We start from the raw sequence: 15,306 nt of genomic DNA, 5'->3' as shown, positions 1-15,306 counted from the left end.
TAAAAAATTATACAAACTTATAAAGACAACTGAGAAGACTGACCACAAATGCCCCCAAAAGAAAATCATATTTTGCAGATTACAAGCTGCAAGTAGCGAAATATGCAGCTGAAAACGGTAATCGAGCAACAGAAAGAAAGTTTGGTGTGAGTGAGAACCCGTGACACCGGGAGGATGCACCATGGAACTTTCCTGGAAGTCACTGGATGGATCAACAAAGCCTGGACTTCAGTGACACCGAAACCATCCTGTTGGGATTCAGAATGACTGGAATAATTCTAACTGGAACTGATGCTGAGTCTGACGACAGCGACACAGAAGAGGAAGCGGCGCTCTGTTTACCTCTGGAGGTCATGGAGTTGCTCAGAAGTGACACCGAGGATGAAGAATTGAATGGATTTAGTGATTTGGAGTGAGATGGAGAGTTTGTTAAACTTGTTCTGTTCTGTTGTTTATGTTATAGTTTATCTGAAGAACTGTTCATATGTGACGTTAACAGTCTGTTGTTCTCTGTTCTATTGTTATTACTAGAACTTGACTTTCAAGATGAAATGTCGGTTCCTGGTCTCTGATTTTATAAAATAAATTTCCCCCAAAAAAGTGGGATTTATATGTTTTTTTTCTTCTTCATTATGCATTTTTTGGCTGGTGCGACTTATAGTCTGAAAAATACAGTACTCCACTTTGCATTAACCTTAACATTACAGTCTAACATCAGGACTGTCCCCACCTCGTACGTTCCGTTCTTGTTGTCCACCACCTCGGCCTCGGTGGTGCTCCCGTCTGCAGACAGGATCTCTGCTTTCAGGATGGCGTTCCCGCTCTTCACCAGCTCTCCGTCCTTGTCTTTGGTTGTCACGGTGACGGTGGTGTGCTGTCCCATGAGCGCGTGCCGTAGCCCCTCCCCCGTGGCCACGCTGGTGTGACCCACGGCCCCGGACGTGATCAGGACCCCCAGGTTCTGGATGGAGCGCCTCAGCCCGTCCGTCTCCACCTGCAGGACATTAAGTGGAGAGAAGAAAGTCAAAGGTAATGGCAAGACAAGTGCACAATTCGTACACAAAGTAATTCAAAGTCTTTTACAGAATAAGAAATACATTAAAATCACAATAAAAACAAATCAAAACTTAAATAATCATCACAAAATTAAATAGAGAGAGTCATTAAATTAGAGAAGAAGATTGCGGAATGAAAAATGAAAACCTTTCAATCATGTGCAGCTAAACAGAATCGTTCTGAGCCTGGATTTAAACAGAGTCAAAGTAGAATCTGTCTCACATGTTCAGGAAGACTGGTCCAGGTTTTAGCCGCATGAATCTGAAACTCTGACTCATGTTTAATCCTGACCCTGGGCACCAGCAGGAGGCCGGTCCCTGAGGTCCTCAGAGTGCAGATGGTTGATGTGGCACTAACATGTCACAGATGTACTTCGGTGCTCAGCCACAGAGAGACTTGTACATAAGCAGAGCCACTTTAAAGTCGATTGTCTGAGCCACAGGGGGCAGTGCAGAGACCTGAGACCAGGACTTATGTGCTCGTACTTCCTAGTTCGAGTCAGGACCTGAGCTGCAGTGTTCTGGATGTTCTGCAGCGTCTCACAGCTCGTTTGGAGAGACCAGTGATCAGACCATTACAGTATCTAACCTACTGGAGACAAACGCATGGATAAGTCTCTCCAAGTCTGATTTAGACAGTAAACCTTTGATTTTTCTTTTTTCTGAGTCCATTATTACCCCTAGATTTCTTGCCTGATTTCAAATTTTTAACGCTGTTCATTCTAATTAGTAATTTTCATGAAATAAAAATATATAAATTCAAAACATTAAAAAGAGAAACACAGGACACAACAGGCAACTTCATTATGTACAATATAAGATACTTGTATTTGTACAGGATAAAACTAAAAATCTTATGTAATTTTATGTATTTTGGACTAAAAATGCAACAGTTGGCCATTATTCATTCGCTCCCCAAACCACTTTAGTAGCCACAAATGCCCTGGGGCTGACTGAGGAAAACATGGCTGCCAAACTGCGCCAACAGCATCAACATTCAGTCACACTAAAACACATTCAAATTTAAAGCCATATCCTGTAACTTTTAGTAAAGAAAGTTCTGTATGGTTTTAGTATAGAAAAGTAAATGAAGCAGTAACACTGGTGCGCCACAAGTCCAAAGTCACAGGTCAGATCTGTGGAGAGGCAAGGCTACTCACATTATGAACACACGTTTTTCAAGGTATTTTTAAGCAATAAAAACAGCTGTAATTGAATAAATACAGTAAGATTCATAAAAACTATGGGCTGGATATTTTAAAAACTAACCTTAAACCTAAAAAAAAACATTCATGGCAACTGAAAACAAAAATGAATACAAATAAAGGCGTGATTTTTGCCTAAATCAGCGAGCCTGACCTGGCACTGCAGATGGGCGTTCTCGTGGGGGTGCTCGGGGAAGCTGTGGCGGGCCAGAGCGCTGACCCTCTCCCCCATCTGCTTCTGCACCAACAGCACCTCCGTGGCGCTGCCGTGGCTCAGGGCCTGCTCCGTGAAGTGACAGCTGCTCTCGATGTTCTCTTTGCCCTGAAGGAGCGAGGTCAGCTGGGCCTGGAGCACCTAATAACAACACAAAGATTATATATTCAAACCAAACATTCATATATTAGGCACTTGATCACTCGTTGTACGTTCTTTCATTAATGGCGGATTTTAGGTTTTGTGATTTTAGGAATGTGAAAAGGAAACATCAGGGAGACTCACTCACAAAGGCTACGTTCAGACTGCAGGGCTTAACACTCAATTCCGATTTTTTTGTGAAATCCGATGTTTTTGCGAGGTCGTTCACATTTCCAATTAAAAGCGACTTGTATGTGACTCCAGTGTGAACGTTAAACGGCCTGAAAGTGTCCCGCATGTGCACTGGAGACACGATGACGTCAACCGCAGCGAGCGTGCTCTGTGTTTACGAAAGTTGTCCAAACATGGACGCAGCATTGAGCACCTGGAGATTTTAAATTTCCTCTCGTCCCGGAGCCAGAACATGAACAACTTACTTGTTTTAAGGAGGAGATTGAGAAGGAGAAGGACGAGGTTTTTGGCCGTGGCGTTTTGTGGGACAGCGGCAGCGACGTCTGTAGAAATGAACGTGTGGATGTGGAAACGTAGCCAAGAGTGGTGAGTGGTGATGTGCTTCGCTTCAGTGACACGGAGTTCATTAACAATTTTCGCCTACTTCAGCGCAGAATAGTGACGTTTGTGGCTTGTTGATAACGTGTAGGTTGAATGAATGCGCTTTGGCCGTTCAGACTGAAGTCGCATGTCAAAAGATCAGATATGTATCGGTTTTAGCACCACATATCCAAGTGTCCTGGGTCACATTTGAAAAAATCGGATCTGTGCCGTTCAGACTGTCATTAAAAGATCAGATACAGGTCACATAGAGGCCAAAAAACTGGATTTGGGTCACTTCAGGCTGCAGTCTGAACATAGCCAAAAAGACAAAGCAAAACAGGAAAACCTAAAATCCGCCAACCTAAAACCACTGTAAAAGAAATAACCACATTCTGGATTGGGACGGGGCTCGGGTCGTTGGATCAGAAAACAACAAGTTCAAACGCTGGATCAGGGAGGACAGGGAAATCAGTAAACGAGGCACGGACAGCATTAAACTGTGACCATGACCATAACCATCCTCCTGACAGCACCGGGCGACGGGAGGCGTGATCAGCCTGATGGACCTGGCAAGTCGCTCAGACTGACCACGCCCACAGGAAGTAACAACAGCTGATATACAACACATCACCATCAACACCGGGGACAGTTCTGAAGATGACTCGCTGCAGCAACCGAAACATTTCAACAAGGTAAATGCACTTTACTGTATCAGGTTTAACTCGCTCAAATTTAAGACTTTTTAAAGACCTTTTTAAGACCACTTAAATGAAAATTAAGACCAAAAGCACCTATTATACGGGCAAAAAACCTTTTGTTATATTTTTGTACCTTTTTGAAAATTTGAGCTGTAGACGGTTCAATAAATAACTTCTATAACTCATTAAGTGTTTCATTTATTTATTGCAGTTTATAGTAGAGTAGAAAAAACTGAGGCACTCAAAAAGTACAAAATATTTAAAAGCCTTTAATACCAAAAATCTCTGCCATCTGGTATTAAAGGCTTTTAATTATTTTGTACTTTTTGAGTGTCTTAGTTTTTTGTACTTACAGTAGCTTATAGAAGTCTACTGAAAAAAAAAAAGGCGAAAATGTGAATACTAATCTGAGTCTCACGCCTTAAAGCAGATATCACAATATATCAGTAACAAAACTACATACATTCATAACACAGATGAAGTGTCTTGCTCAAAGGCACAATGACACTATTTAATACAAGTAATGGGAATGGTTTAAATCAGGTTACCCCCAGGTTTGACAACCTCAAATTTAAGACTTTTTTAAAGGCCTTTTTAAGACGACTTAAATGAAAATTAAGACCAACATCACACCCATTATGCGGGTGAAAAACTCCAGATCCAATTCTAATAATGACCAACCAACTAAGAGCCAAGAGCCACTGTGGATTAAACCAACACTTCCCCATGATCCATCCAAGGTCTTCCTCCACTCTGCTGCAGGCACCAGAAACCAAAGTATTGTTTGCGCAAACTCCAAATTAGACGTTTATTCATGTTACATGATTTGTCATTGTTGTTTTTTTTTCCTCCCTCCATTTAACGTTGCATTGCAGCCTGGTTGAGTTCACAGAAAAATAGGCTAATGAAATTTAAAACCTTTGTGGAAAAAAATAAGACTTGGACAACATAATTTAAGACTTTTTAAGGCTTTAATTTAGGAACATGGAATTTAAGACCCCGCAGCTACCCTGTGTATTGTCTTTAAAAAGAACCCAAGAAGCTGAAGTACATAAGACAACGAAATGATCATCTTGGGCTGTCGCACATCAAACTGATCTGTGTGTCACTCTGAATTGAGTTCTAACACATTAACAATCTGGAAGAGCTCTCCCTGAAAGCAACTGGAAAACACAGGGCATCATGAAGATTATTTAAATCCATTCATCTGTGCGAGGTTAGTGGTATTGTGTCCCAGTACAAATATGTTTATAAGACAAAGACAGTGTGTGAGTTTGTAGCTCTACCTTCTGTTTGGTGCTGCAGATGTTGTCCACCTCTGCGATGAGGGCGCTCTTCCTCTGGTGCAGGGCCTTCTCCAGCTCTTCAAACGTGGAGCTGATCTCAGTCACGGCCTCGGCCTTCCGCTCGCTCAGCTGCTTCCAGATCTCATTCACCAGGTCGATGGCGGCGGTCAGCTGAGGTAGTCTGGACACGACACGGGCAAATGAGGTCACCTGTTTACACTGATACTCTGTTTTTAAACATTACCAAACCGGAACACACACAATAAATAAATAAACAAGTGCCCAAGATTGAGAGAGACTGCCACATTACTCACGCATGGACGACATGTTAAACCTCTTCTTGCATGTTTTTGCTCCAGCCTGTACCTGTTTCTCACTGTGTCCAGCTGGTTCTTGAGCGCCATCTTGTGTTGCTCGAGCACGTCTCTCAGAGGCACCGTCACGTGCTCGCGGTGCTCCCCCTCAGTGCACTCCAGACACATGGCCGTCTCACACGACTCGCAGTAGAACTCCATCACCTGCAGGGGGCGCACGGAGGAGTCAGGCTCATATCCAAAATGAATTTCATCTTTATGCCAAACTTGTGGACAAAATAAGACTTAGACTTAGGATTTGTGATCTCATCCTTTTGACAATATGCATATTTAAAGGTTGTATGGAGGATTTTTTTTTTTTTTTTGTTTCAAATTGTCAATGATAGCATTATAGAGGTGCAGTAGCCTTGTAATTATGATGACCAAAAAAAAGAGAATAAAAATTCATCAACTCTGGATGTGGTGGGGCTAAACATTTGCCAATAGATAACGACACTGCCTCGTTATCTGTGAGCTGACAGGCTGTCAATCAATCTCCCTACGTTTCTAGCGTAACTGACTTGCCTGCGCGCCGCCGGTACGTGGTTTACGTACGACTGTCACGCAGTCCACAGACGCAAGCCGCACAGACGCTGTTTACTCCACCAACGCAACAGTTCTTAGCGGCTTTTTTTGACCTATATCTTCCTCGCAGTTCGCACAAAGTTTGTTGCAATGGCGACAAGAATCCAGGAGCAGTTCGCCGCAAAAGAAAGTCCGTTTTTGAGGTCGCTGAAAGAAGAAGACAAGGGGAAAAGCAGCGAAGCCAAACTAAGGTGATTCTTGAAGATTCATTCCAGCGATGGTGCAACTGAAGCAGACGCAGAGTCTAAAGACTGACGCACTGGTCCACAAATTACTCCTGGACAGGAAACTTCTGCTTATTATGAAAACGTACTTTATTTCCAAGAGCTAGACAAACGTTTTTTCAGGACACGAAAGCGATATCCTATGTCTGAAAACGTAATTTTCAAGGCAAAGAAAGAGTCCGCTTGCTGCTGCGTGTTGTAGCTAGTTCATTCGCACTGAATCTCCGCGCAACCTTCTCTGCTCCCCTTTCCTGCTCCTGTCCCCGCTGCCCGTTCCGCTCTTCCCCCTGCTCCTCACTTCTCCGGGCACGGAATCTCCGCGCACCGCTCCCCTCTCCTCTCTCTCCTCTCCTCTCCCTGCTCCGCTCTTCTCCCTGCTCCTCACTTCTCGTCCGCGAACGAAATGTCCGCACACCCGCTCCCCCCGCTCCTCACTTCTCCGTCTTGCCTAACCAACACTGTAGTTAGTTGTTTACAAGTCATGTGCAGCGCACCGGCTGTAAACAAACCTGTTTCTGGCGTAAGGAGGAGGAGGGAGGAGGCGTTTCTACGTAGGAGCTGTAGGGGAGGGGGGGTGGTTTCACGCATGCGCAACATTTGAAAAAGGACAAACAGTCGCTGGATTTCTCGTTCCTTGGAAAATCCTCTATACAACCTTTAATGCAGATGTAGGTGGAGATGGGAGATATATCGGTTCCAGTATCAGTATCGGTGGATATCAATACAGATTTGCCAATATCAATACTGATTTTCAATCCCTCCGTCGTCCAGGTAGAATCCATGGCAAAAGGAGAAATTCAATTTGTCAACTGGACAAAAGTTTATTTTTATTTATTTGGTTGAAACTAACTTTTCTCCAGTTGACAAATTGAATTTCTCCTTTTGTGACAATATTCAATACAGTTTTTTTTTTTTTTTGTACTGTCCCATTCTCTGTGTGACCTTTCTGAACAAACTAATAACAATGGAAATAGAAGAGCGTTATACGGCTGAATGTTTACACAAACATGCCCTGAATAAATACATTTTGTTATTAATTTTACAAAAAGGAAAAGTTATTTGTGAGCTTTACTTTAATTTAATATATCTGTGGGCCTCGCTATGGATTTTAAATGCTAAATATCAGTATCGGCAAACACTGCTTGTTAGAGCAGCAGGCCAAATATCGGATATCAGTATCAAGTCACAAAAACCATGTAGTTCCCTCCCAGGCTATAAGCTCTACTCACGCTTACATCACAAACCAGGAAGACGTTTGGAAAGATGCGATGACAACTTCCCAGACCCAGTTTTCTTCATCTCCATGTCATTGTAGCGTTTCGTTATATTCAGCTATTCAACAATTACCGTATTTTCCGGGATATTAGGCGCGATTTTAAGCCTCTAACCCCATCAAAAAATGGCCGCGCGCCCCGCAATCCAGAGCGCCTCATACACGAATCCACTCGGGCGTCCCAGAACGACTTCAGTAAAGTACAAAAGCCGCAAACACACACGGAGCAGACAGTGAAAAACGCCCGCAGCCACACTCATCACTCCACACGGACGAGGAACGGAACGGAGGAACGAACCGAAAAAGCGAGCGCAATGTGCCGCTTCTAGACACGACTGAACAACTGAGTCACTGCGAACACGCCGACAATCCAGCGATCCCAGACAGCACCTCCCTACACGCCGCAACTGAACAAAGCCCAGAGTCACCGTGAACGTGACAAACAAACAAAACCACTGACCCATCCAACTGTTGTGTTTCCTTTAACTCTTTCCCCCATGAAGACGACATTTGACGACCACCTGAACCCTTAATAACGACTTTTGACACCTCCGCCGTATCACTAAAGACGAGATTTGACGACCTTTAGAAATGGCTCGGTTTTTCACATTTAAACAGAGACTGTGACAGGTGGGGGCCACTACAACCCACACTAGACTGACCAATAGGATTCAAGGATATGTTTTCGCAGATTTTTTCCGAAGTTAATCGAAGTAGTGACGATTGTAGCTTCCGGAAAAAACACAACACGAAACACGTGCAATGGAAAGATCGCGGCGCTGCGGCGCACAGTTTTAGAAATAATGAGAAGCGGACGTATTTTATGGATAAGTTGAGAGAAAGTGACTTTTATAGATTTCAAAGTGATGATGTTGAAGTTGATTATAAAGTGGAAAACAGCGATAGCGACGGACTTTCGGGGAGAAGGTGAGATGCCGCTGATGCGTCTGTGTGGAGTCCTGCGATATCCAAACAAACTATCTGAGCTTTATACTCGATTATGAACCAAAATTGCCCTGAAATCTGGATGTTGCCCAGGCCAGTCCTTTAAAAATATTTCAGTCTTTTTTTCCAAGATGCGATGTATACAGAATCGCTACAGAAAAAACGCTTATGCGGAGCTCTGCGCACGAGAAAATAACGAAGATGACAAATACTGGACACACACTGACGAGGAAGAGTTTTATTATTATATTATTATATTATAATAAGCTAAATGAGTTGAATAAATAAAATTTGAATAAGTTAAATGAGTTGAAAAGTTAAATGGAAAAAAATGATTGGGTGCACACAGGTGAACAACAGGTAAAAACAGGTGCACACTTGGCTGTACTGTATCTGTGATATGAAATCTGTTAAATACTTTGACAAAGTATATATTTAATTTTTTTTATGAATATAGTACTAGAACATGCAGATATCAGATGCTGAATGTAGTTTTTTGTTTTCGAGTTTGCACCTGACCAGGTAAACTCTCATTTTCAGTGAGCTGTTATACACCTATAAATGAGTTGAATCACATTTAAACATCCATAAATGAATAGTTCAGAGTCTAAGGTTTCCAGAGATACAAATATGTCTGTGTTACAATTAAGTTCATGAGTGTAAAAATCATTTATAATCACTCGTGGAAGTCTGTTTTCTTTTATGCAGTTATGCTCTATGGGTAGAACTAGTAACATATGTATGGGTTGTTCCTAGTAGGCGTCCAGGGGGGAAAGAGTTAAAGTCTGGTGCGGTTTATTTGTGAAGAAAGTTTGAAAACAGACCATTTAATGACAGTGCGTTTTATAATCCAGAGCCCCTAATAGCCCGGACAACCAGACCTCTTTTTCATCATTTCCCCACTGACACAAAACTCCAAGCGCACTGGGAACACGTGATTAGAAGAGATGAGGCGCCAAATTCAAGACGATTCCAAACAGCACATACGTACGTAGTCTTCATTTTACTGCTGATCACCTTTACTTCAGCAAACATCAAGAATTAGTAGTTTTTTTCAGCACATTCTGGTGATAAATTGGCGATTCTCACGATTATAGAAAATATCCCACGAACAATTACTGCCAACACTTTTTTATCACGATAAACGATATTATTGTTTACTGTCCCATCCTGAATAGTGATCATATATTTTCACATACGTCCCAGCCCTCATATGAAATCACAGATAGTGGTGGGGGGGTTGTACCTTCCCCTCGTGGTTGGGGCAGGACAGCGGTTGCCCGGCGATGGCGGCGCTGGCAGACTCCAGCACGTTACAGGCCTCGGGCTGGCTGCTCTCGGGGTTCCTCTGCAGAACCTCCATCAGGTTTGTGATGAAGAAGTTGTTCTGGAGAGCGGACACGCCCTTCTCCGGCAGGATGGAGGTCTGTCTGCACACGGGGCAGGACAGGGTCAGGGACTGGGGAGGGATGTAGTTCTGCAGGCATCTGGAAAACAACAATGAGAGTCAGATCAGGATGTACCGCGTTCTAATTAATTGATTTTTCTGTACTGTGATTGTGATTGGATTTGCGTTATTAAAAAAACAAAAAGAAAACAAAAAAAAACAAACCTATTTTCTTCATTATTTGTCTCCAAAACCAAAATGAAAAAACAAATAACGATTTGTTTTTTCAGTTTTCAATTTTGTGTTGAGGTCCTGGTCCTGATCTGGTCCCAGTCTGAATCCTGACCACCCGACAGTCTACGCGGGCGCACCTCCGGAACCGTCCCAACACTCAGTCCTGGTTCAGTCCCGTTTTAGTCCTGGACCAGTCCTGTTTTAGTCCTGGGTTAGCCCTGGTTTAGCCCTGGTTTAGTCCCAGTCCAGTCCTGTTTTAGTAATGTTTTAGTCCTGGTTTAGTCCAGTTTTAGTCCTGGTTCAGTCTTGGTTTAGTCCTGTTTTAGTTCTAGTTTAGTCCTGGTTTCGACCTGTTTTAGTCCAGTTTTAGTCCAGTTTTAGTCCTGGTTTTAACATGTTTTAGTCCAGTTTTAGTCCTGTTTTAGTTCTGGTTTAGTCCTGATTTCGACCTGTTTTAGTCCTGGTTCAGTCCCGTTTTAGTCATGGTCCAGTCCTGTTTTAGTCCTGGTTTAGCCCTGGTTTAGTCCCAGTCCAGTCCTGTTTTAGTCCTGGTTTAGCCCTGGTTTAGTCCCAGTCCAGTCCTGTTTTAGTAATGTTTTAGTCCTGGTTTAGTCCAGTTTTAGTCCTGGTTCAGTCTTGGTTTAGTCCAGTTTTAGTCCTGGTTCAGTCTTGGTTTAGTCCTGTTTTAGTTCTAGTTTAGTCCTGGTTTCGACCTGTTTTAGTCCAGTTTTAGTCCTGTTTTAGTTCTGGTTTAGTTCTGGTTTAGTCCTGATTTCGACCTGTTTTAGTCCTGGTTCAGTCCCGTTTTAGTCATGGTCCAGTCCTGTCCAGTCCTGTTTAGTCCTGTTTTAGTCCTGCTTTAGCCCTGGTTTAGTCCCGGTCCAGTCCTGTTTTAGTCCTGGTTTAGTCCAGTTTTAGTCCAGTTTTAGTCCTGGTTCAGTCTTGGTTTCGACCTGTTTTAGTCCAGTTTTAGTCCTGGTTCAGTCCTGGTTTAGTCCTGTTTTAGTCCTGGTTCAGTCCTGGTTCAGTCCTGGTTCAGTCCTGTTTTAGTCCTGGTTTAGTCCTGTTTTAGTCCTGGTTTAGTCCTGGTTCAGTCCTGGTTCAGTCCGGATGCGGTGCAGAAGTCCAACATATTCATTTAAACACCAAATTGAAAACTGAAAAACGGATAATGATTTGGTTTGGTCATTTTGGTTTTGGAGACAAATAATGAACAAAATTGTAGTTTTTTCATTTTCTTATTTTTGGTTTTATTTTGAAAAACAAATGAACATACGCGGATTCTGTCGTGGTGTTTTGTCCTGTGTTTCGTCTCGTGTTTGTGTGTTTTTCTGGACAGCGCGTGTGACTTACTTCTCGCAGAAGGTGTGGAGGCATGGCAGGACTTTGGGGTTGTGGTAGTGGTCCAAACAGATGCTGCACACCAGGAACTGTTTGTCGATCTGCCTCACCACGGGGCTGCTGCTGCTCTCACGCTTGGCCATGGTGGAGGACATCTACAGGAGCCCGGACACCTCCAACACCTGAGGAGACACGAGAGGAGAGACGCTGAGCAATGATACGAACGCCGCAGGGGTAAATGACACGAGAAACACATCCACAATATGACAAAAATACACTACACTGTCACAAGGATTGGAACACCCTAATTTTTCCAGTTATTTATTGCAATTCAGGTCATGCGAGTCCAATGAAGAGCTTGAAATGGTACGGAGGTAAGAACTGAACAGCCAGAGGTTTAAAAAAAAAACAAAAAACACAACTACCTCAGGAAAAAAGAACAGAAAAAAGTCCTGTTTTAATCCTGTTTTTGTCCTGTTTCCATCTGGTATTAGTACTGTTTTATACATGGTTTCAGTCCTGGTTTAGTCCTGGTTTAGTCCTGGTTCAGTCCTGGTTCAGTCCTGTTTCAGTCCTGTTTCAGTCCTGTTTTAGTCCTGTTTTAGTCCTGCTTTTAGTCCTGCTTTAGTCCTGCTTTAGTCCTGCTTTAGTCCTGTTTTAGTCCTGTTTTAGACCTGTTTTAGACCTGTTTTGGACCTGTTTTAGACCTGTTTTAGTCCTGTTTCCATCTGGCATTAGTACTGTGTTATACATGGTTTAGTCCTGGTTTAGACGAAGTTTAGTCCTTGTTCAGTCCTGGTTCAGTCCTGTTTTAGTCCTGCTTTAGTCCTGTTTTAGACCTGTTTTAGTCCTGTTTTAGACCTGTTTTAGACTTGTTTCCATCCTGTTTCCATCTGGTATTAGTACTGTTTTATACATGGTTTAGTCCTGGTTTAGTCCTGGTTTAGACGTAGTTTAGTCCTGGTTCAGTGCTGTTTTAGTCCCGTTTCCGTCCTGTTTCAGTCCTGTTTTAGTCTTTTTTTTTTAGACCTGTTTTAGACTTGTTTCCATCCTGTTTCCATCTGGTATTAGTACTTTTTTGTACATGGTTTAGTCCTGGTTTTAGTCCTGGTTAAGTCCTGGTTCAGTCCTGGTTCAGTGCTCTTTTAGTCCTCTTTTAGACCTTTTTTTAGACCTGTTTTAGACTCGTTTCCATCCTGTTTCCATCCTGTTTTAGTCCTGTTTAAATCCTGTTTTGGAAATTAGTCATTTGGTTTTAAGTTTCATTTGTGCAAAACGTAAACAAATGTGCGCAAACGGTCCAGCGTCAAATCGTCAGTGCAGGACTCTGGTACGATGTAAGTTTCTGTGATATTTGCAAATGTTCATGTGCACTAAAACTTTGCGGATGAAATCAAAATCGCAATATCTGCCGGAAAAATCACAATTCAATTTTTTGTGAAATTCATTCAGCCTTATGCCATACTGTGAAACATTCCAAACAAAGCAAAAACATCTCTGTGAGGAAAGGAATTTGACGAACCCTCCCACCAGAAAAGTCACACAATGCACCTTTAAGTACAGTATTTTACTACTTTTACTTTGTTACGTTCCCTCACTGGTAAGGACATATGTTTTAATGTTTTTCAGTGCAATAATGGCAAATAATAATACTGAAAAAACATAATCAAATGCTGCAGTGGACGTATAAAGAAAGATTACAGATCATACAAAGCAGCAGCCTGAATGGAACTGGTACCAGAGTCATGTTTGAGAAATTAAAGTAGCTGGATTAAAGAGAAAGATAAATGATCCTCCTCATTACTCTCCTTTGTTAAAAATATTATGAGGGCAAATCATCTAGAAATCCTTTATCAAAACCTCTCATTTAGTCATGAAAACCCAATTAGACCTTTGGACATGCTACAGCAAGAAAGTGAGAGAAGAACTCGACCTAAATATGCAGGATTTGTGTGTTGAACATGTGTGAATGAAAGAAAACACAACTCCAGCTCTGTTTGTGATGAGGAAACAACATTATAACACAGATCAGCCTTTTAATGAAATTGGCTGAAAAGTAAATATTTGTGTGTAATTATCTTAACTGGACCACAGGAAGAACAGCATATGTTTGTCTGTGCGAATGAAGATCCTATCAGTAAACAATAAACATGCTTTTATTTTGGACTATTGTTTGGTAAAAAATAGTTGTTGCTTTAAATAAGAAGTGGGCGACATGACAAAAAATAGCTGTAGATGTTCATTTCCTCATATGATCAATCACAACTTTCAATTCTCTACAGTCTCTACAGCAGTGTTTCGCAAACTTTTTTCTGGGGACCCGTATTTTAAAAGTCACAAACCTTCGCAACCTAAATCAACAGACGTTATTCGTAAATCAAAAAATAAAATACAGGTGGATTTTACCATTACTGAACATTAATGAGGATATTTTATTGTTGACTAGGGATGGGCATGATTAATCGATCATTAAGAATTTCATCGATTACGTTAATTTTAATCAACAAACCGAATGTAGGTTGCTGTGTGTAGTGTGACCAAACGGGTCCGTACATGTGTCTCTCTGCACTCAGAAGGAGCGAGACACAAACAGTGGGTCAGTCTGCAACGTACCGAAGCACAAATGTGTATTTAACGATGATTTGTACAAGAAATTCCACGCTTTTCATTGCGTTCGGGACAAGTGTGAGTCCATGTGCACAGTGAACAAAGCAGCACATATGTTTCGGTGTCCAGTGGGAAAAAGTTTTACCAGGTGAGAGTCGCGCAATGTCGATGACGAGTCCCCACCTCCCTCCCCCCGTACGGTGTCCTGGTTTTGACAAACGCAAATCTGGTCACACTAACCTGTATTCACCTGAGTCGTGTCTTTTAATCCGACAGAAATTGACCACATCAGCGACACAAGAGCTGTAGTTTTATCTTCGCTTAGTTTATTTAAATTAGCAATGCGGTTTTAAGTTTTCGTTTCTGTGAGAGTTGCACAAAACTGAATTAAACACATTATAATGTCAAACGGGCTGATGTGGCTCTAGAGTCGTTACGGTTTATATGTCGTAAAGTTGAATTTATTTATGCAGATTAGTAGTGCAGATAGTAATAATAATGATGATCATTTTAATATAAAAACGTTAATGATTAATCGATAATCCATCATTAATTCTTACGATGATCAATTAAGAAAATTTCATCGAATGCTCATCCCTATTGTTGACTGAGTGATTGTGTCTCTGAACAATTAGTATTTTTAAACAACAAGTTTTAAACAATGAAAAACAGAAATTGAAGCAGCAATAAAAGGATCCATAAGTCTCCTATTTGGACATTTCTTTTCAACACTCAACTGAACCAGCAATATTGGAACAAAATCGTCAATAAAATAATTACAAAAATATTAGAAATTATACAAAACATTTCAACATTTCTAATGAGATAGGTGGGCCTGTCTGCGTTTTTGTAGCGTGTTCCAGTCCAAGGTGCAGGAGGAGAGAGCAACACACATGCTGTATATAAACATAGTCATATTTCTGTAAATGCTGCACTGTTACTTTCATTGTGCATAATAATTTTTAAGTCTATTTTTTATTATTTTTAAGCCTTTATCTATTATCGGTTTTATTGCATGTTAAATTTTTTCCTGCTGTTCTTGAATTGCGCGTTGCAACACTGGAATTTCCCCACTGTGGGACTAATAAAGGCATATCTTATCTTATCTTATCTCAGACGACCCAAAAAAATTCTTTTGCGACCCACGACCCAGTCTTTGGGAAACAATGCTCTACAGTGTCTAGAAACAGCTCTGGTCCAAAC

At 41.7% G+C, this 15,306-nt stretch overlaps 1 protein-coding gene across 1 annotated transcript in view; it reads right to left on the bottom strand.

Moving 5' to 3' along the window:
• LOC110162892 (tripartite motif-containing protein 3-like) overlaps positions 1-15,306 on the bottom strand; it is a 64,914-nt gene that overhangs the window by 19,374 nt on the left and 30,234 nt on the right. The window contains exons 2-7 of the mRNA XM_020927807.2: positions 11,509-11,678; positions 9,781-10,021; positions 5,521-5,672; positions 5,155-5,335; positions 2,415-2,615; positions 731-994 (exon numbers count right to left, since the gene is read on the bottom strand). Coding sequence (XP_020783466.1) covers positions 731-994; positions 2,415-2,615; positions 5,155-5,335; positions 5,521-5,672; positions 9,781-10,021; positions 11,509-11,651 — 1,182 coding nt within the window. The 5' untranslated portion in view covers positions 11,652-11,678. The remainder of the gene's footprint in view (positions 1-730; positions 995-2,414; positions 2,616-5,154; positions 5,336-5,520; positions 5,673-9,780; positions 10,022-11,508; positions 11,679-15,306) is intronic.

The sequence above is a fragment of the Boleophthalmus pectinirostris genome, unplaced genomic scaffold (assembly GCF_026225935.1).
Source record: "Boleophthalmus pectinirostris isolate CB_2022bp ecotype Guang Dong unplaced genomic scaffold, ASM2622593v1 HiC_scaffold_9, whole genome shotgun sequence".
NCBI lineage: Eukaryota > Metazoa > Chordata > Actinopteri > Gobiiformes > Gobiidae > Boleophthalmus > Boleophthalmus pectinirostris.
This window is presented reverse-complemented; position numbering and strand designations above follow the sequence as displayed.